Source organism: Ooceraea biroi, chromosome 2 (assembly GCF_003672135.1).
Source record: "Ooceraea biroi isolate clonal line C1 chromosome 2, Obir_v5.4, whole genome shotgun sequence".
NCBI lineage: Eukaryota > Metazoa > Arthropoda > Insecta > Hymenoptera > Formicidae > Ooceraea > Ooceraea biroi.
Genome location: NC_039507.1, coordinates 3227860 through 3249461, shown reverse-complemented (window position 1 = coordinate 3249461; position 21602 = coordinate 3227860). Strand labels below are relative to the sequence as shown.

Genomic DNA, 21602 nt, shown 5'->3' with positions numbered 1-21602 from the left:
GTGAACTTGACGGCAGCGCCATTGCGGTTGCACTCGACGGTTACTTGCATTGTTCGCCAACGGAATTTCGCTGCATCAAGGACTGACCGGTCGTATGCGCGTATGTGTAGATGCGTACGCAACGTCATTTCCGCAGTCGTTGACAGTTCGTTCCACGGAGGTCCTCCATCCACTCACTGAGATCGCTAGTTATCCAATATCTGCGCCAGCAAGATATCCTGCCGCAAAGCTATCGCTCATTTGCGTCGCGCGATTCCGCGACGCATCGTACCAGCGAGTTTTTGAAAGGCCGGTGGCACGCGCGCGCGCGCGCGCACATACGTGCCTGCGCATTCGTCGTGCACGGTAACTCCGTCGTAGTCGGTCGGCGGTTCTACGGCGTCCTGCGTACTTGCGTAGTGCGTACGTGCGGTTGAGTCTGAGTCGTTTGTCCCGCTCGAGATACATCGAGATACCGGCGTGCGCATTCGTACTGCGAAGCCAACGTCGTCGCGAGTAATCGGCCGCGACGAGAGTAAGAAAAGGCGACTATTAATATTTGAGCTGTGAGGAGCTGCGAAAAGCTGGCGGGCTAATCGTGTGTGCGAAAGAAAGGGAGAACAGTGTGAAAGAGAGAGAGAGAGATAGAGATAGAGCAGCGAACAAACGGGCGTGCGTGTAGCGTGTGGTGCGAGAGAGAGAGAGAGAGAGAGAGAGCGAGAAAGAGAGAAAGAAAGAACGGTAATTCGAGCAAGCTATAGACATATTACTTAGTATAACCCAAGTGGGGGATTGCATGCAGACTTATTGCGTTTGTATAAAATAAGTTCGGATAAAAAAAGGGCGTGGAGAGAGTTTAATTGAGCGCGACTAATAGGCACACTGCTAAACGCTATCGTGGCCATGGGTAAGACGCCAAAGAAGGCGACCCCTGGGGGCGATGAGAGGAATTTGTACGTTCGGAGACTAAAGGCAACGACCGCGCCGTCGAGAGCTGAATCTAGCTTCTTGCCCGAGAGACAGCGCGAGTCCGAGAGTACGAACAGGTTTGTAAAACCAATCAACAGCAACAGCAAATTCCGCCAGTTTCTCACTCGCGGATGCGATTGCAAGTCCCACTCAAGTCCACCTCGTTGTGAGGTCTCCAGAGAGTCCTGAATTGTGCAGTAAATTGTATATTGGCACTTGGCGGAATACTTGTAATTTCTGCATTGCTTGTTGCTGCTGTTTAAAACGCATTAAAGTATTGTATTATTTTGTAACATCAGTAAGGGAACATTGCAAGATTGTATTACATTTGGTTTTAAGTGTAACATATATATTTAAACATATTACAGTTACATACGTACATAATGTAAGCATAGCGTATACATTTTATAGAACTTTGAAACAATTACTCAGCCCTTTTTGTAAATAATCCAAAGAATCAGCTTTAAAGTTAAGTTACTGCAAGAATTGATGAGATAGGTTAACAGACAAGATGCCAACATCCCACAATTTTTTACAGTTGTCTTATGGATACAGCATTACAATGATGCATGTGTGAAAAATGTAGACGCATTTTTTGAAAGATACAAGAAACTTTGGTTCATGTTCTTTTCATACTTTTCAATTAGTACCTCTCATCACCTCCAGTATTTCTTACTCGAAGGCCATTTTACCACATGGCACATCTTTTCATTGATTATGAATATCTTGTTTTTTGTTTTAGGCCAAAATTGTCTGGAGTACAGAAAAGAATCTCAACTGGACCAGGAAAGAATTTAAAGGTAAATGTTCCTGTAGTCATATAATTTATGTCTCAATATTTTATTTATACAATATAATACTTTTTTTGATTTATTTATATAATATAATACTTTCTTTAAAATTGAAGTGACATTGAGTAATATAAGTGAACATGACATAACTATTTTGGGTCACATTGAAATATTAAGAGATATTAAATCATTCAAGGACTATGTGTCTTATAATATATTAATGATTATCGTCACATATCGTTACACTTTACATCCTCATATATAATCTTTTATTAACCTGTATAATATTAATCCTTCATCTTAAGTGTAACAAAGCTAGTGATTTCTAAGAAATTCTATTAAAGTTACTTCTCAATTAAGATAGTGTTATCTTCAGATTAGGTATGAACTTATCAGTATAGTGCGTATTTAGCACTGCAATATTCACACATTGTGCAAAGAATAGTATATTTTTTATGCTTTATCTCTCTTAATTGTATACTTTATTAGTAATATCTTGTATGTATTACATCATATGTATAATATATTGTATGTTTTATAATGTATATGTAGAAAGAATGAGGCATTAATTTTTTCTGGTTTTGATACAAATGTTTTATGCAGATTATACAACATTTGTTTATTATTATTTGTATAAAATAACATCAAATTTATTAGCAGAATTCTACTTTGAACGCTAAATTTTATTTATTCAGTTTGAAAACTTATATAAAGGTTTAATATAATTGAAACACACACAATAAATATCAATTTTCTACTTTGTAAAATAATTGTAGAATATTTATAATAATGCTTATGATACAGTTATAATTTTGAGCTACTTACGATTTTAAATTGTTCTTTGCAATGTGGAAATAATGTATGTTGTAGAACAAGCTGCGTGCTTCAGCAAAAGTTGCAGTAAATCAAGCAACAAAGCAACTAAAGCTACCAATGAAGAACCCAGAAATGGCGACCACAACAGACATGCAGCCAGAATCAGGAGAAGCAGAGGTTAAACTGAATGTCTCGATACAGAAGGGAGGTCAAGAGGAAAACGGCAATAAAGCTGTTGAGATCGAGCTTGTTAATAAAGAATTTCTTGACCACATTGCCTCAGAACAGACGTGCGAGTACCAAACTTCTACAAATGTTGTCCAGGAAGCGACATTCGCGGAGAGAGAAGTTGTTTCCCAAGAAAAAGAGGGAATCTCATTAGAGAATAATGCCGCAACCAAAGAGCTAGAAGATCAAGAAGAAAACGACATGAAATTGACATTCGAATTTGATCAGAGTCCTACGAAGAATGGCGAGGAAAGATCAAATAATATACAGCCAAAGGATAATAACAAGGAAGAATTATCTGCTCTACAAGCCGAGGATGAATTGAAAAATGGTATAAACGAGAAAGAAGATCGGCCAAGCGACGTTCAAGCAAGTAACGAAAGCTACTCGGTAGATATTGTTGAATCTACGACATCCGAGATATCCGAAACACCGCAATCTGTTATTCAAAGTGACGCACAGAAGGGTAAAGCAAAGATGGACGACAACACTGTAAGTAACGATACGCCATTCGTTTCTTACGATTCATCTATAATGTTGAAAAATGTACAAATCAGGCTTAACGATTGTCTGAAAGACAATTCAAATCTCCTTGATGCGAACAAATATAAAGATGTCGATCTACAGATATCGAAATATCTGACGAGAGACATGTCGTTTGGAAAAACATTGAGAGGACTAGCCGGAAGATATCCAATTCACAAATTGCGCGAGAGAAGGATATCGCCGAATAGCTCTCTTTTCGTGAATACATCGAGCGTCTCACTACCGCAGGATGAAGGAATGGAATCTAAGATCTTTCATTACAGCAGCGTGTTCTCCGACAGCTTTCCTACGAATGGCAGTCCATTGGACAGAAAACGTAAACTCGATGCGGAAGAGTGCAGTTCAGCGAAAAAACAAAAAACAGATGGCAACAGCAGTTTTCTAAATAGATCCACAAATTTACTGAAAAGCTGGTACAACAAACCTAATATCACGGTGTCTACCCCAAAAGCCACATCGTACGATTTCGAACCTAGCAAGTTAGATATTAGCGGTATAATAAACAATGACGACAATAAAATAACGGTTGAATCAACTGAGAGTACAAAGAAATGGTGTGTCATCATGTAAATTGTCATGGAAACTGTATGTAATTATACAGAGGATGGACGAATGTCTATATTTTCGAAAAGTTAAACCAAAAGTTAATAATTGAGAGTATTCATGTCACTATGCTACATCGCTTTTCGAATAGCAAATAATTCCTTTTCTAATAAGTCTATTGGAAATAATAAAATCAACCTTTTGTGTTTCAAAAATTTTTCCAAACGGATATTTTTACTGCAACTGTTGGGAATTTCTTTTTAAAGTGGATATCAAAATATAATATGTATTTTAATATAATTAAAGTAATAGTTTAATACTTTTCCCACCGTACAGATTATAGTGCAAGATCTTTTTTGCATCATATTCTTCACATTGTCATTCATTGACTTTGGGATAAAATCATTTAGAGACGAAAAAGTAATAAAATATAACGACGAAAGAGTACAATTTTCCTAACATGACTATTTTATAAACAAAGACTTGAATTCTAGATAATGCATCAACTTTTGACACTATATATTATAGAATAATTGGGCTTATATGTACAGAAATATGTCTTTAGCTTCGGTACATGTTTTAATTTTGTGTCGTATATAATTCCTATTTAATTTTGATCTTCCAATTCTTGAAGTAGATACATAATAAGTACACATACACGGATAAGTTTTATTATGTTTATGCAAATAGAAAGTGCAGTTTTATATAGCATAGCAATATGCGACGCATATTATATTATGCATATAATATCTGACAATATTTATCCGAGTATAATTTCTTGCGCATTATTCTATGCATGTTATATATATTTTAGGAAAATTTATTCTTCACGTAAATTTATGCAATGTATTAGATAAAATCACAAAAGATCACAAAAAGACATATTCTCAGTGTCCAGTAGTGTTACTGAAACGCGATGTTTATATTTCCGCAATTTGTTAAATCTGGCGAAGGCTTGTATTGAGAATATGCAATGGTTATGCGCATTTACTTACGTCGAACAAATCTTTGGAGATTATTTGTAATATTATGTGTAATAATTAATCATATATTGTCTTAGTTATAACAAATTGTTATTACAAGAGATAAGTTGTAATGTTACTCTTGCATTTATGCACCTGACGGCTTTCTATGATCTATATTGCCACAGTAAGACGTATTCTCTTGTTGATTATTACAAATATATCTATCATATATATATATATATATATATATATCTCATTATAAAAATTCGGTATATAATTAGCGCATATTACATACATATACATATATATTTTTTAAGTCATTGACACATCCAGTTTTTAGATTGATCCTGTATTTTTAAGAAAACGTGGTAATTCTCCGTGCACTTTATTTGGCAGAAGAATACTCATTTTTCTCGAGATATATGTATGAACATCTGTCGCGGCTGTAAAGATTGGACATGTTAAATATAAGTATGGAGCTGTATAGTAGTATGCAGTGTATCTTAAAAGAAGACTAAAGTACGACAGAAAAAAGAGACATTGCGAAAGGATCTCATTGCGTACATGGTTTTACTTATCAAATAATTCATGCATTCAATGCCTTTCGTCTGCCATAGTTCTAGATATGGCTTTATATCACCGATTAAGGGAGTGATGTTACGTTGCCTTTATATTAAATCTTTGTTGGGATATACATACTTTATGTATCCAAGCTAGGTATATCTACTAGACCTTCCAGCATATGATAAATCAAGATTAGGATTGACAATTAAGAGAATTTGACCAAAGTAATTTCCCGGTCAGCCGATCTATTCGTTTAGACCTGTGAATAATTATTATTAATTGCTAAACTCATATATTATTGAAAGAGTATTGTGATCTGCATGACGTAATACTGAATACTTTTTTCGCCAATTGGCGGCAGATGTGATTTGGATTCATAGTTATTCAGGGCTAAGCGTATAATCGTTAGAACATACTTTTATACTTGTTCGAGTAATAGAAGTGTTAGTATACACAAGAGTGTACATAGAGATTCATGAGATTTATAATAAACTCTCAAAAATAAAAATCTGTTTATTATTTCCTCAAATAATCCATACCTATTCTTATTTGCGCGTTTCGATGTGAATAAATCTTGATTTAAGATTATTGAACAATACAGGGTGTCCCGGGTTTTAACCGACAAACTGCGGGAGCATATTCTACTAGTGGAAATAAGAAAAAATTCTTATATCGAGTTTGCTTAGAAATGCTTTATTACAAAGTTATAAACCAATATTGAAAAGAAATATCAGATAAGTAACAACGGATTTTTTCACAAAAATAAAAATTATCTACGCAATGATTTAGTGACGCATTTCAAAATGTTGTCCTTGCACATCGATACAAGCTAGACATCGACGTAGTACAGAATTTGTTACAGTACGACATTCCTGAAAATTTTGTTGCATCTCAGTAACTGAATTAGTAATTCGTTGCTTTAAATCTATCTGGTACTCTCCTGTTAGGAAATCTACGTTGATACTCTCGTACGGCAGCTCGTGCATTTCCGTCACAGAATCCGTACACGAAATGAATATCAGTGTATTCCTCATTTGAAAACACTTTTGGCATTCTGATAGTAATTGTTAGTTGACACGACGATTGAAATCTAACAGCTACTGTTGTGAAAGTAACAATCATACTGAATCGTTTCAACATAGTGAACATGAATACACGTAACATAAACATCTTCGACCTTCCAAATTCTACACTATGTTCCGTTGTTACTTATCTCATATTTCTTTTCAATATTGGTTTATAACTTTGTAATAAAGCATTTCTAAGCAAACTCGATATGAGAATTTTTTCTTATTTCCACTAGTAGAATATGCTCCCGCAGTTTGTCGGTTAAAACCCGGGATACCCTGTATATAAAATTTTTTACTGCTTATGTTGAGTAATTTTACGTCGCATTGATTTAGATGACACATTTTTCTCTCCAACATTTCTTGTCTCTAAAATATATTATAAAAAATATATTTTTTTTATAAATATAACGAAAACTAAGTAGATATAAAGACAAATTGTTTGATATAAAGAAAAATGTAGGTATAAAGAAAAATTGACGATGCATAAAGATTGATCGAAAGCACGTGTTTGCATACGCAATGAACTGCAGCGAGATGTAAGAGCTGCTAGCAAAGTCCCGAGAGATTTGAGCAGGTAAAGGAATAATCTCGTGCCTCTCTTCTCGTTGCTTTGATCGCATTCCAGAAATGTGGCATTAAATCAACAAGAACACAAGACAGATATATCTCGTCGGACAGATGGCTTAATTAAGTTGATATTACTAACTCAAAGGACAAGCCGTTACACGAATTGTTAATCACGTTTCATAGTTTGCAGATTTAATTGGATGACGTTAATCTGCTTGAAATCTTAAATGTTACTGCTCTCTCTTACATTAACCGAATTAGTCATATAGTATGTGATTCAAATTAAGATATAACATGGTGAAGTGATTGTTATTATTAATGCTAAATTTCAAAATTTGGTTTTAAATTCTGCTGCATTATTTTCGAAGAGACTTTAATAATTTATTAAATGGGAAATATATTAGAAAATATTTAAATAGAGATACGTTATTTTTTTCTAATGTATTTATCTTATTATCCAACATTATCATGAATAGCTGGAACCCGCTCGAAGGTATCAAGTTATTAATGCCTGTAGAATAAGATTAAAATAGAGGGCTCTTAACTCGTAATTCTCGCCTCAATTACGTGATATTTTAGTATTAAGACTTCCTCTTATTGTTAGACGAAATCGCACCAGCTGTGTTTTAATAATTGCGCTTGATTCATTGAGTTTCTGTCTGATCGATATCAATCTTCCTAATTAATTTTGCTTCTTTCTCTCCTGTTAATTATTTTTAGATAAAATTTTTCATATAAATGACATTTTATTCAAAATTTTATTATTAATGTACATACTTTTAACATAACAGCGTTGTACGACTAAAATAATATACAGCATCTTTTTGTGTCATAATATAACTATAAAATAAAATATATTTATTAATAAAATATCGCTTATATTATATTTAATAACTGTTAGTATTAGTGTTTAATACAAAACTATACCTATATGTCGAATATTAATTTATTTAGCTTACATATAAATAATATATTAATATTTCTGAGCATCATAAAGATATTTAACTATCCTTTTATCTTCTATATTATTATAGTTTACCTTCTATATCTATATCTTAATTATAATGCATAAAGTTTGTACAATCAATTAGAGTTTCGAGAATTTACAAATAATAGCTAAATTAAGTAATTTTTTTTTAAGAAGCTGAAATTAAGTCAATAAATATATATTTTTATAAATATAACAATTGTCGGACATATCTTGAAAAACAATATATTTAAGAGTAGATAATAACAACTTAAATATCCATGTGACAAATTGTGTTTTCTTTTAGCTGTTTTTAAAATTATAAAATGATATAAAATGAAATGTCAGTCCGCCTAAACAAGAATGCGAGAACATGCAATACTGTAACATGTATCATACTATCCTGAATTCTTGATTCTCGATCACTGGAACCACGAGCGACATGCGCGAGATATGTTCCTGAAATTTAAGATCCGGTTGTGGTGTCAAGTGTCAACGTGGCGCAGAATGGATATCATAACCACGAACGAAATTGGAGTACGTTGCGGTGCAGCATCTCATACAGGATTGTCATCCATCGTGCATTTAATTTACAGATTCGAGCTTGTAAATCTCTCACTTTCTCCTCTTCATAGTGAAATTATTATATTTTTTAAACTCTATAGACGAAATATTTATTTTATAAGTTAAATATAAATTATATATGTAATGTGTCATAGTTTATGATTACATGCAATTATAAAATAAGCGAGATAATTCAATAATAAAATTAATCATGTCTCCAGACGAAATTTTCTCGTGATTATATTATATTTCTTGTATTACTATACAGAAGTATCTTAATTAATTTTATAAGTATTAATTACGCATGAACCGTTAGAAAACCATTGTGCTGTTTTGTTGCGTTGCCCCGTGACCGTTCATAAAGATTTTAATTAACTCGTTGAATTTCATATGCTTCTCTCGGCAAGTCTTATATACATATATAATATTTCCACATTGCGGTTTTGCATAAGTTTTGAAATTTTGCAGAAAACCCGTTTCAGTATGTTAGTACAACAGCCCTGTGGAGGCAAGGACCCTGGCAGCCCTCTCGAAGTCCCGGCCACAGGACTGACCTGATCCTGGTCCCGTGCGGATTCGGCGATGCATGATGCCTCACGTGGATCTCTCGGCGAAACTCCAAGCCCTGCGCTACATCGAGCACCAGCGGTGTAGTACGCGCCAGACACGCCCAAGCCAAAGTGGAGCACGCGGTGGCGTAACTCTTGACCTCGGCGCAGCCACGCAGACACGGAAAGTCGTACAATGTCCTTTCCAACTGGCTGACCACCTGCTCGGCGACCTCACGAGAACCGGTCTGCGCGCCGGAAGTAGCCAGTTGCCGTTTGATGCATTCCTCAAGCTCCGGCGTCGACGCTGTCGTCTGCGCCGCGGCTGCACCGTTCAAGATCTTCAAGGTCTGCAGGCGCCTAGATGTCTGGACCATGCCGGCTAAACGCCATGAGAGCTGTAAACAAGACATGACGATTAGCAGGTCTGCAATTGGTAATGTATAACAGAAGCCTTTAATTCTATTACATTATATATGCAGATAATCTGCGGTAAATGAACAATCATAAATCATTATACTAGTACACACGGTACGATGCGATTATCGCTTGATCGGAGGTTAGATAAGACTGCAGTGAAGATCTTAGAATCATACAGTCCGTAATTAATGATTGATATCGACACATGATTTAAATATTTAAATTGTTTCGTTATACACAAACGAAATTGTAAATTTTTATCTTAGATTGCTAATTTTTGCTTGTACTGAATGTGATTGTATGTATAATAACAATAATTACGTATACTTTGCGTACTTCCAAATTACAAAAATAATTATCTTTAATACCGTTAACAAGAACTTATATATTCGTCTGAAAAATTGATACATATATGCAAAATATTAAACATTTTTATAATTATATCAGCCAATTGTATCTGAACATAAAAGAATATAAAGATTACATCGTTACTATATAAATATTTTGCTGTACCCGCACCGTGCTTATTATGAGAGATATGTCGATCATAATCTGTATGAAATCGAGGGCAGCATTGAAGTCACCGCTGTAAAAATGCCGGTCGCCTTAATTAACCGATGTGCGAGCATTCTTCTTCCACGTTGTTCCAGTTATCGCGTAATTGGCGGAATTTCGCGAGTTTCTGTCGCGCAAAAGAATTTTTCCCGTCATTAGATTTACAATGATAATTCACGAGTATTGTTGATGAATTACTGCTCCCAACGGCAATTCGTCTTGAACATGTGGCTAACTGTTTACCCGATACCGTTACAGATGTAAAAGGTTGCCGTGTTACAGCACGTGCATTTTCCACTCGCTCATCATAATAATATATATCAGACATTTTATGCGCAATGAATTAGAAGAAATATGCTGAGCTTAACGAGTCAGTGTATTACAATACGGTATAATTCTCCCGTTCAACCTTTGTGCAACCTGTTATCTTCTAGCACTTGAAAAGGATTTGCCTCTGAAGTCAATTCTCAGAAACTCGGTTTTGTATATAAAATTAGTACAGAAGTTTGCTTGATCCGGCATTCGGGAATGTGTACCTACTTGTAACGGAACCGCAATTATTTCGCACAGTTTCCTGGAGTTTGGTAACGTTTCTCTAGATTTGAAGTGCTCGGTAGTTTAGACATGGCAGCTTAGAAACAGTAGTTGAGATGTAGAGATAACAGTTTTCGAAAATGACGTAGACATGTTGATAAATAATAAATTGTTCAAATATTAATAGTATTCTGTTTTTCCATAATTAAACATACCTATTTCGTTTGATATTAAAATACTTCCTTGTTTGTAAAAAAACGAGGAAATATTAATATTAAGATATAAAGATAACATTAATTGCCAACTCCCGAGCGTATAAGTCGGTAATACCTCATGGAAAGACTCCTGGAGTAACTTGGCTTTATCGGTATCAAGAATGCCAAAAGTTATGGAACTGCTGATGCACGTAACATGTTCCGTACGCGAGATTGAGTTGAAACTTAAGAATTGAGCTTGCGCCCTGCGTGACTGTTGGATACAACGTGGGTCGCAACCCACAAAGCATTAAATTGAATCATACTCGCTCGCCAACAGGATTACTTATGTATGCGATGATGCAAAAATCGCACGTTCATCTTGGCACTCTGTATAACGTGATCATCTCACCCTTTCTTCTCGTATTTACAGTCGAGAGGAGAAGTGACATTTCTGGGATACTCTGTATAGTGAGTGAGTAGAGTGGGTGTATAAGAAAAAGCAAAAAAAGACCGCCTCCGTTGCAATATCTATTTTATCGCACATTTCTCGCGTGTTGTGAAAGCCATCTCGTGTGTGAAAGCCATCTTTCCCGCTATGCGACGTATTAGCCGCGGGGTAATAGACTGTTGTTATATACTAGGTACGCCACACTCGATCATTCACAATTGAATCAAATTCTGTAAGAGGAAGGCATTAACAGCATTTAATTGTCAGTTTTTTCTGGAATTCGGTTACATTATAAGCGATAAAAAAGAATATGTCGTCATACATAAAATGTAAAGTGATATATACAACAAAAGATATAAAATTAAGATTAAGAATAGAATTAATGTATTACTTGTTATTTGCGACATTATCTGTTATCAATTAATCTAATAATTTTCTCTGGGAAAGATATTGGAAAACTATCATCTTTAATACCAATCATTAATTTGTAAACGTGTTTAAAAACTTATGGAAAATAATTTGTTTTTAACGATTTTACATAAAATATTTTTTATGTTTCCATTTTTATAAATTTTCACAAATTAATGACTAATATTACAATGGAGAATTGCATTTAAAAAAAACATCATGACTGTCAGCACTATATCAAAATTTATTTCTCAGTTAGTACTGCGCACTCTATGTTTCATCTACAAACATATTGAAAATACATGCGATGATGAAAGCTCTTTCGAAAAATAAAAGAAAAATAACAGACAAGCGAGAAAATGCTTTTGTCGTGCTTATTTTATCGTCGACAAATGTGCAAAACGAGACAGCGACGACTGAATAGCGAATTAGATCTTTCGTCTGCAGTATCTACCAAAGCGGTTGCCTTTCGCGCTTTATTTAACGCGATGGCGAGCGGAGAGTGTTCTCCCCGAAGAACATTTTGTCGGATTCTCCGGGTCTTTAAAGTATCGATTAGCGACAGCAATATTTCACTCCGTTCGTTCTTTATGCTTTATCTACCTCGTTGTCTTGATATTCCCGTACGAGATACTCATGGCATGTTATTTCGGTCCAAGATATAAATCGCATTGTCGATTGAAATCTGCTATTCGCAATTCGGGGATTATCTGTCCTGGCTCGTCTAAAAATGGCGCATGTCCTAGCCGCGGCAGGAACGCTAATTTTGACACCGCCATCGAGATCATGAAGATATTCATGGCGTTTCTCAAGAAGGATATTTAACAAATTGTCATCTCCGGGTTATCGACCAAGTGACAGCAGCCTATTCTAAAAGCTGATATAAACATGCGCGCGTGGAAGAGAAAGAGAGAAAACAAGAGAGAGAAAGAGAGATATCGGAAAGGATAGTCCGCTTCTCTCTCTCTCTCTCTCTCTCTCTCTCTCTGTGTACGCGCGTGTTGGTTTCTCTCTTCGTGGATATTTATTTTAGTTCATCGATTTCCGAGATATCGGTGTGAAAGGCATCCGTATGTATCCGTATATGTATGCAAAGTATCTAATAGCCTCAGGCTGACGGACCAGCGTCTCTCTCGCTGCCACTTGCCGAGTATACTCCATCGCAAAAGTGCGCCATCCTCCCTCGGTCCCCCCTTTCGCACCACCCGATCATCCCTTCGCTCTTTTCCTCCCCGACGGCTTTGACGTTAATGGTCCATCGATCGAACGGGAGACAGGTGCGTGGTGGTAGTAAAAATAATCTTACAGCACACTTATATATACAGACATCGCATGCTCTATTCAAAATTTACGATTAGATATGAGAAAGGAGGAGAGAGAAGGTTTTCCTTGCTTTTCCTTGCTCTTTCATTCTCCGTTTTTCCTCCGGCTTTCCACACTTCCCTTCGCACTTATGGTTAAAGGGAATATCAAAAGCTGGCGCTCTGGATGGATTTTCAATTACTTCATTTCGCGAGATACGGTGTTTTGTTTTCACTAATACAATCTCGCGGAAACAAGCGCGATTTCAGCGCGCTTGTTGTTAACGAAGAGATTGTTCGCTTTTAATGCGGATTGGCAAATGAATCCCAATTTTTCCCTCTCTGTTTATCATACACGCGTGTTTGTCATGTGTAACTACAAGATAAACCATACAATGCGATAGCTGATGCGAAAAAGATTAATTAGTAAGTGTTTAATTAATAAATGCCGATAATTAACATTAATAATCTTGCATATTCTTGTCGGAACAAATTAAAGTTACATATTCATGATGTAATAGCCATTTTCTGGGTTTTGAATGTTCTCTCGTGAGATTTATGAATGATTTGTGTGTTCGAACCAACAAACGACTTCGTTGATCATAAAATCGAATTTTCCGCTATAATTATATTATTTGGCTGAAACGCGACGTGAACGCAAAATGGAACGCTTTACGCTTCCTACGATGGAGAAGTTTGCTTTGTATCGGTTTCAAACCAGCAGTAAAAGAAGTTTCTTCTTCTCTACACAGCGTGAAATTCAAAGAAGTATAATTTGATGCTTATATTCGTTGTAATCTTGAATTTGAATTTGAATCGAAAGTGTAAAAAGTCTTCACTCTGCTTTTCTCTCTTTATTACTGTCTTTTATTTTTATAAAATACGTGAAGTCACTTTTTGTGCTTCGAAAAAAATTTTTATTCATACATATATTTCTCGATCAATTCGATCAATCAATAACGAGTTTCCTTTTGCCGGAAAAACTTTTTCTTTTCACCGAATAAGTTCTCGTGTTAGAAGCTTGAAACAAAAAGCTTGTCGTGAATTAAACTTGAACAGAAGACGATCTCTGTCAAGGAATCTCATTGTTCGCTTTAATTTTACGCAAACTTTGATAGAACTTTGATATAAGTTTTCTTATCAGAATAATTAACATCAAAAATTTTAAAAATACAATAAAATAGAGATCGCTTCCGCATTTAATCTCTGTTAAATGTAGGTTGATCGCGAACCACTCGAGAAATACTCGCTCGATAGGAAGTAGAAGGATCTCACATAATGTGATCTTCAAAAAGCATGTGATTACACATGCGTAAATAACGTGTAAATCACACACCACGTGTACGTTTCGCGGTAGGATCGTGTGCTCGTTGGCAGCTGGCTTTCACGTTACCTGATGCGAGAGTGCAAGTGGAGAACAAGTGTTTGCCGACATACCGCACTCTCGACCTAGTGTATGCGTTCTCCATTAGATTTTGTCGACTTTCTCTCTCCCTCTGTCCCTGTTCTTCGTGATATACGTGGACCGCACGACTTTTTTCTCAACGTTCATGAAACGACGGGATCAACCGCGAACGCGTCTGTAAGGTTTGCGGTTTGCACGGCTCGTTGCACTCGAGATGCTTCTCACGGCTCGTATTTATATGCGCGCACTGGGATATCCGAGGAAATCGTCAATACGCTTCTTGGCGATTCGTTATACTCATAATATTGCATAGTGCGATGACGATTGTTCGTATTCCGGTATCATTAGCTTTCAATGTCAGGACAGCACGATATTTAGTTTCCATAGTGATCTGTGCGGTAACATTCAATGTCGTGATGCAATGTCATGCGAAAATGAGCTCGACGAAAGCGTTCAAACGATGGTAGTTCGTTCAATCATTCCAGCTGACACGCGAAACTAATGCGACTTTATTTTTAGAAACGTATTTATATTCTGGGTAGCATAATTTAAAGGGGATAACGTATTTCTTGCCTAGAGCGTAAACGCGTACAGGCGGAGGCGTTATCCGATGCAATTATCCGTGATATTCGCGCTTAAGCGGAAATATTTACATTTTGATAACGAAATACGTAATACCTACGCCAAGAGAGAGAGAGAGAGAGAGAGACGCGAGTCCCTCCAAAAATATTCCATTAAACGTCGGCGGGTGTGTACGAGCGTATTAAAGAATTAAAGAAAATGTTTACCGGAGCAATTCCATCACGCACATCGGGTAATCCCCCGGGATACCGTTAAACGGTTTAATTTCTCGCGTTGTGATTACGGCACGCTAGATTTTGTACTGCGAACTACTCGCACAGGGTGTAACCCAATCTCGCTGCACGTTCTGACACCTTTGACATGACCCGCGTTTACTCTTGATGACGTATATCCAATTCCTGTGAACCGTATATTAGCCGTGTAGGCACCTCGATGAGCACGTGTACATCGGTTAATTGCCCACGTATTAAGCTGGTTCCCGCTGATCGACTTTTGCGGATCTTTCCACGTTCCTTTCTAGGATTTATGTCATGTGTGCGGACAGGAAATCGAAGCCTGACTTCCATTCGAAATTGAAAAATGGGAACGATATGTGAGAATGCAAATCTGCCATTCGTCATTCATTCGCTGCGCGTCGCGATGAATATATGTACAATTACACACAGTTTATTCTTATGGAATAAATTGCACGTGTTAGGGAAGCCGATATATTTTATGATGTTTTAAAAGTTATATTATATATGTTAACGAAAAAAGAGAAGGGCATCCTTTATCGCGGAAAAGCGCGGGATACATATAACTGAATTTCACATATGAACGCTATTTAATTTACGCGTAAAACGATATAATCGAGGAGTAGTGTTTTAATTGTGCGTCTGTACGGAAAGCAATCATGATGATTTCCGATATCGTTTACGCGTAATGATCGGAACGAAAAACGGGAAATTATATGAGACACTGGAAATCAATCATTATACGCGATTGCATCGCATAAAATCAATCGCACTACGGTACGTTAGCGTCAATAGCTTCATCACAATCAATAAATTGCGATTAGAATGGCAATAAGATAGGAATGGCAAAATAAAATCACTTCAATAGGATATATCAAGCATAGAAACTAATAAAATATATCAACTTATGTATGCTTATATATTAGAGTTATTTACGTTATTATTAATCTGATATAAAGCTTTTATAGAATCTACAGAATCGACTGATCGCACGATCGATTAACTCTTCATTTAATTATATCTTAACAAAACAACGGATTGACATTAGACCAGATGAACTAGTTCTCGAAGTATCCTTAAGTGGAGGACCGTTTATCTAGATTTTCCATCATCTCTAAACAATCCAACTGCGAAGCGGGACAACGACGTATTGTGCAGGGATATTGTGCAGACATTCGCACGACAATTTCACGCCTGCACATGGCTAACTCGGATGCGTTCCTGCGAATGATCGAGTGTACTCGTATATCTACTCGTATAATAATCTGTGGTCGCCTCGTTGCGTCTTTTGTTGCTGCGCTGCCCAGTCGTTTTCATTCGAAAGAATCACGCGGCAAATTGATCGACGAGAAAAAAAAGCAGAATTTCCGTTTGATAGCACAGATTCTCTCACTTACCGTACTTGTTACCGTATCGATAATTACTACGTTGCCCATCGAATATCGTGTGAGAGTTTATGTTATCAGTCAAAATTTATGACTTTATTTTTTATATATTATTCTTAAAATTTTTAATTTTTTTTAAATGAAATCTCTTGACTCTAGATTCATGGATTTGATTGAGATAAGTCTTACATTAACACATTAGAAGTACAAAGTTATCAACTGTTTCGAAATTTCAAGATTATGATTAGAAATAGTTCGAGAAGATGTAAGTCTCGATTTCGCGAACGGGAAAACGCTTCTCCAGCATACAGTTAGCATAACAACTTCGCCTTACGAATACTCACCACTACCACCGAGTAGAGAATTTTCGCTTTTAAGTCGGGTGCGTCTTTGAGTGATTCCAACGCGTCTAGAGCATCCAAAGTGTGCAGATTGGCCTGAGAGTAGAGAGCAGCGTATCTCTCGGTGAGCCTCTCCACCGTGATGTTCGCCAAAGTTAGATTCGCACAATTCTCTCCCACATCACAATTGCCACCAGTTACCACCGGTTCTGGGGTTGGGCTGCAGCTCTCGTCCGTGTGGTAGCCGGCGCTGCTCGACTCCTCCTCATAATCGTCACCGAGATTCTCATCCAGGTGAGATACCTGTATGTGGGATAATCGATGATGTAGTGTAGGGTACAAAGTACTGAATTACCAAGCATCTTCTTTCAGTACCCGCAATGAAACCATATACATTTCTAGATATACATCTGTGTATTTCTGCTCTTATCGCAACGAGCACCAGAGTATGACCAGATGACCCAGTTTTCGAGGACACGTGCCATTTTTTCCATTCTACTGTCCTCAAACATCATTCTCGCAGTCGCGAGGAAATGCTCGAATTTATTTTGCAAAGCAGATAAAAATTGCTTAACTAACAAAACATGTATTTTTAGCGGCATTCCAATATTATTCCAATATTACGCCATACGATAAATGTGTAAAACGCACATTGAAGGAAAATAATACGCTGTTTTCCTTCGCGCATGAATGAAAAATCGGAATATTAATATTATGAATATAATATTATTATATTATAAACTGTATGAAAGAGCAGTCGAGCGATATATCGCATATCATGGAGAAACTACTGTACATTTGCAGCACCCACTCGTCCTATTTTCGATTGGGATTTGCAGCCAACTCGGAGCTTTCAATTAAAACGCACTCAATGGAGAGCAATTAACGCGTTTCGGCATGCCGAAGCGGATTTTCCAATTCGATTCTGTTATATAACAATTTAGGTGCCATTTTCCATCCTCGTTTTACTAGTCTCCATCATTCTCATCGTTTGAAGTTCTGGTTATCGTTAGATTAAAAGAGATAATTATTTGTACGTTTTTGTTCGAAATTAGGCGAGTAACACGGTTCGAAAAACGCTCGTGTGCTCGTTCGCATTATCGAAAAGCTGTTTATCGCAATAGTAGAATCCATCGAATTTCGACTAATTGTAAATTTCGCGAGAGGGTGAATGCGATGCATTCGATTAAAGTGCATTTAACGTGAAACATTTTAGATGTCCCTCTGTCGATGGTGCCGAATTTCATTGACCGTGTTGGCCGCGATTGTTTTTCGCCATCAAAGCGACCATCGTCCTTCCCCGAGTTTCGTCGAAAAAAAGAGAGGAGAAAGGAAAGGTAACGTAACAAACTAATTTCGCCGTTTATATTGCGCCCGACGAAATGGAAATTGCCATTCTCCTCGTAGATGTGTTACATCGTGATGTGTCGTTCCGCGTGTCACACATATCGCGCAGTTATGGTTGACCATTGCATTTTGTGCGCAATTCGTCACGTTTTCCGGAAAAAGCTTCAAAAGTCGAGCGTACCGGCCACCGACGCGGATTTAATTTGCAATTTTTATTGCATCGCAAAAGTTCGGTGCGACAACTGGATACATATATATCTATGTATCATAATATATCTATCGTGTGTGCCTCATTGTTCCAAAGCGATGATAATTCATGAGTCGGCATTATTTGTGATATTAATTATCGCGATATTAATTCTCCGCATGCATTATATATTAATTTCACGCGCGCACGTTTGAAACAATTTTTTTGCATATCGAGTTTGGAATCAACATTATTCGTATAACGTAATCTGCAAATTTGTAATCACATTTTTGGCTGTAGAATGTGAAAATACGCGAAAATACGAGAGCATTTGAGGCACGTTGGCACCACGCACGCTTATCTTTATTCGATTAAAAAATTATTTTTATTTCAGTCACGTTAATTCTATGCGTTATCAAGTCATGTGCGCGAATGCATATGGACACTTTAACATTGCATTTTATTTCGATCACAAATAAAATTCCGATTTTAGTATTCGATTTTATTATTCGAATGAAACACGCATTTCAGTTATCATTGAAATAATTATGCATCGTGTATTTTCGTACTTTTCATCACAATCACTGATAAACGCTTTGCAAGAAATGGCCACATGGACGAGATTGAATAATTAACAGTTGGTATAAAATGTCACATATAATCAGAGCTGTATCTCACAAATGCCATTGTATCCGTTTCAATTCACATCTTCACATCTCGAATTGACGCATTTCGACGATTTGCTATGTACGATTGAGTTCATCTCGTTCATTTAGCCGTCGTTTGCATTTTGTTTCGCAAGTTGATGTCGAACGTGCGATTTGTGTGCGACCGTCACACGAGAGTAGACGAGCGTAAGCAGTTGCAGGAGTAAACTAGTGTAATTTAGGATCGCCTTAGGGTCCTTACGGGATTCCATGGCGGTTACACACGGCGAGCCTTTGACATCGTCTGTGGATCGTCTTGGACGCATCAGCTGCCGAGTCGCAAGCCGCAATCCCGCGGGAATCGTAGCAGTCACAGCATCGTGGTGGTGTTGTGTGTTTCTGAGCCATTCTCTCGCCCTCGTGGTTCTAGGTCCTTCACCTCTCTTATATTGTTGCGGCCGACCGTACGAGCTTCTCACGCGGCACACGGGGGCACGAAAAGTAAATCGCGATCGCACACGAACGACGCTCCCATTGTTTCCAACAGACTGCCGTTTCTGTGTCAGGCTTCTTCCCGCTTTTTCCGCTTGGGACGGTTACGCGAAACGCAAATTGCTCTTCATGGGTAGATAACATTGGTTTGGTGACGAGTCTCTTTACACGGGTGCAATTACATGGGAACCATAGGTTCCATTTATGTGTATGTTTGTGTAATATTCGTACGAATAATAAAATTGTCTATAATCAACATTAGTTCGCTAAGAATTGTCCTAAGCATATAAATTGCGTACGTTTCAACTTGGAAAGAAAGAGACCTTCACTCACGCACTTTCAAAGAGAAAATTTTGAAAGAATTCAATGATATCGGTGTAATCCTGCCTACCTGCGAATTATCCTCGTTCATGAATTGTAGGGCGAGCGCGCAGCCACGGGCAAACTGTAGCAATCTGGCGGCTAGGGCCGGATTCTTCGTATTCGACGGTCCAGAAGTCCATTTTCTCAAGGCTGTCCATTGTCGGAGTGCCTCCTTGTCCTGCTCGACTCGGCGCTTCAGCTCCGCCAGCAGATTCTCCAAGGTACATGGTCCACCCGCTTTCTCCAAGGTATTCAGTAGACTCTGATTATCGATCAGCCGTTGTTGGATCTCGCTGTATTTCAGGGAAAGCTGTCGCTGATGCGAGGCCGCCTGCACACCTTGATCCACTGCAAAAATACAAGAAAAGATTGGAGCCTCTCTCTTTCTCTCTCAATCTCCGATGTTATTATTATTTTTTATTATTAGAGCGGAACCGATGATGGCGCGGGGTGATTATTATTGCATTCGCCGTCGCCTTCTTACGGCGCCTCCGGCTACACGAACAGCCGGTTCGATATCCGGCACGAACAGCGAAATCGCGGAGACTATCTGACATCATAGCGAAATATGCCATACTTTCCTTTAAATAATGAGGCGAGATTAAATTATGGGGTATATCCGCACTCTCACGCGGATGGCATAAATTGCCGCACTTCACGCTTCAATAAGTTATAGTTCGGATGACGTTCTATTCCCTTAATATCATAATAGATATACGGACCGCACTTTTCTTCATCTAACGAATAAAGCTGTGGAATAATTTCTATTTCCTGCACAAGACATTAATTTTATTATCGTGGCGTAATTACATTGTCGCTAATAAGTAATCAAATGAATTTACCCAATAACGCGAATGATTGCTACATTATCACGTCAGATTTCTAGATAAAAATTAACATTAAAATAAACGATAAAATGTATGTAAAATAATACATAAAAATGTTATAATTTAATAAAGAAACATGTGTATTGATTATACTTTATATATAAGAAAATTTCGATATTTTAATGTCGACTTTTTTCCACGATATAGTATTTGTGAAAGTAATGTTTCTTCACACACCTATCAATATAGGCGACGCCACTCATCATTTTACATACGCACGTTTCTTTTATCTTTAGCACGTTTCTCTTCGGAAATGCACGAGCGATGACACATCTCGGATTGCGCGTGTGGATTGCGATACGGGAGATATACGCGAACGAGAACGGCGTAGTTTCCTATGTAAATAGCTTAATACACCCTCATCATCAGTCCATTTGCATTTGTAAACGTAACACGATGTTCGTGGCTCCGTTAATATTCGACGGTTCCGCAAAGCTTCAGATGTACATGCGGTGTGATGGAACAAGAGAATGATCGTACAACTCTCTTTAAATCCCGATCAAGTTAGTGGCGTACATGTGCATTAATCCCATCGCAAGATAACTGCACGCTGTAGTATGCACTATTGCGACGCACCGGTGAATGCGTTTTGCCGGGCTCCGCCAATGAATGCGCATATTCCTGCGAGTATTTCGACAGTTCGCTCATCATAATACCGAATTTCACATGAAAATCTAGACTGATTCGTGAGATGAAATATAATGGCGAAATATTGCTCTGCTAGTTCAACGCTTGTAAGCACAGGTTTTTCGG

At 37.4% G+C, this 21602-nt stretch overlaps 2 protein-coding genes across 10 annotated transcripts in view; one reads left to right on the top strand and one right to left on the bottom strand.

Annotated features, from left to right (window-relative positions):
• The first annotated feature begins 92 nt into the window (after window positions 1–92).
• On the top strand, window positions 93–5909 carry LOC105281761. 3 transcript variants are annotated; one of them, XM_011343214.3, is made up of 4 exons: window positions 94–720; window positions 857–1025; window positions 1691–1748; window positions 2610–5909. In XM_011343214.3, exons 2-4 carry the CDS (start codon window positions 883–885, stop codon window positions 3897–3899), a joined length of 1491 nt encoding a protein of 496 aa, XP_011341516.1. In that variant the 5' UTR covers window positions 94–720; window positions 857–882; the 3' UTR covers window positions 3900–5909. The 3 variants fall into 3 exon arrangements, with proteins under 3 accessions (XP_019887971.1, XP_011341516.1, XP_011341517.1); XM_011343215.3 differs by having other exon boundaries at window positions 95–514; XM_020032412.2 differs by lacking the exon at window positions 857–1025 and having other exon boundaries at window positions 93–514.
• A 1855-nt stretch (window positions 5910–7764) lies between these two features.
• The window catches only part of LOC105281766, a 54783-nt gene continuing 40945 nt past the window's right edge, over window positions 7765–21602 (bottom strand). For all 7 annotated transcript variants that reach the window (XM_011343223.3, XM_011343221.3, XM_011343225.3 and 4 more), the window contains 3 exons: window positions 19991–20310; window positions 16930–17229; window positions 7765–9515 (listed from right to left, as the gene is read on the bottom strand). In XM_011343223.3, the coding sequence (XP_011341525.1) occupies window positions 9048–9515; window positions 16930–17229; window positions 19991–20310 (1088 nt within the window). In that variant the 3' untranslated portion in view covers window positions 7765–9047. The remainder of the gene's footprint in view (window positions 9516–16929; window positions 17230–19990; window positions 20311–21602) is intronic.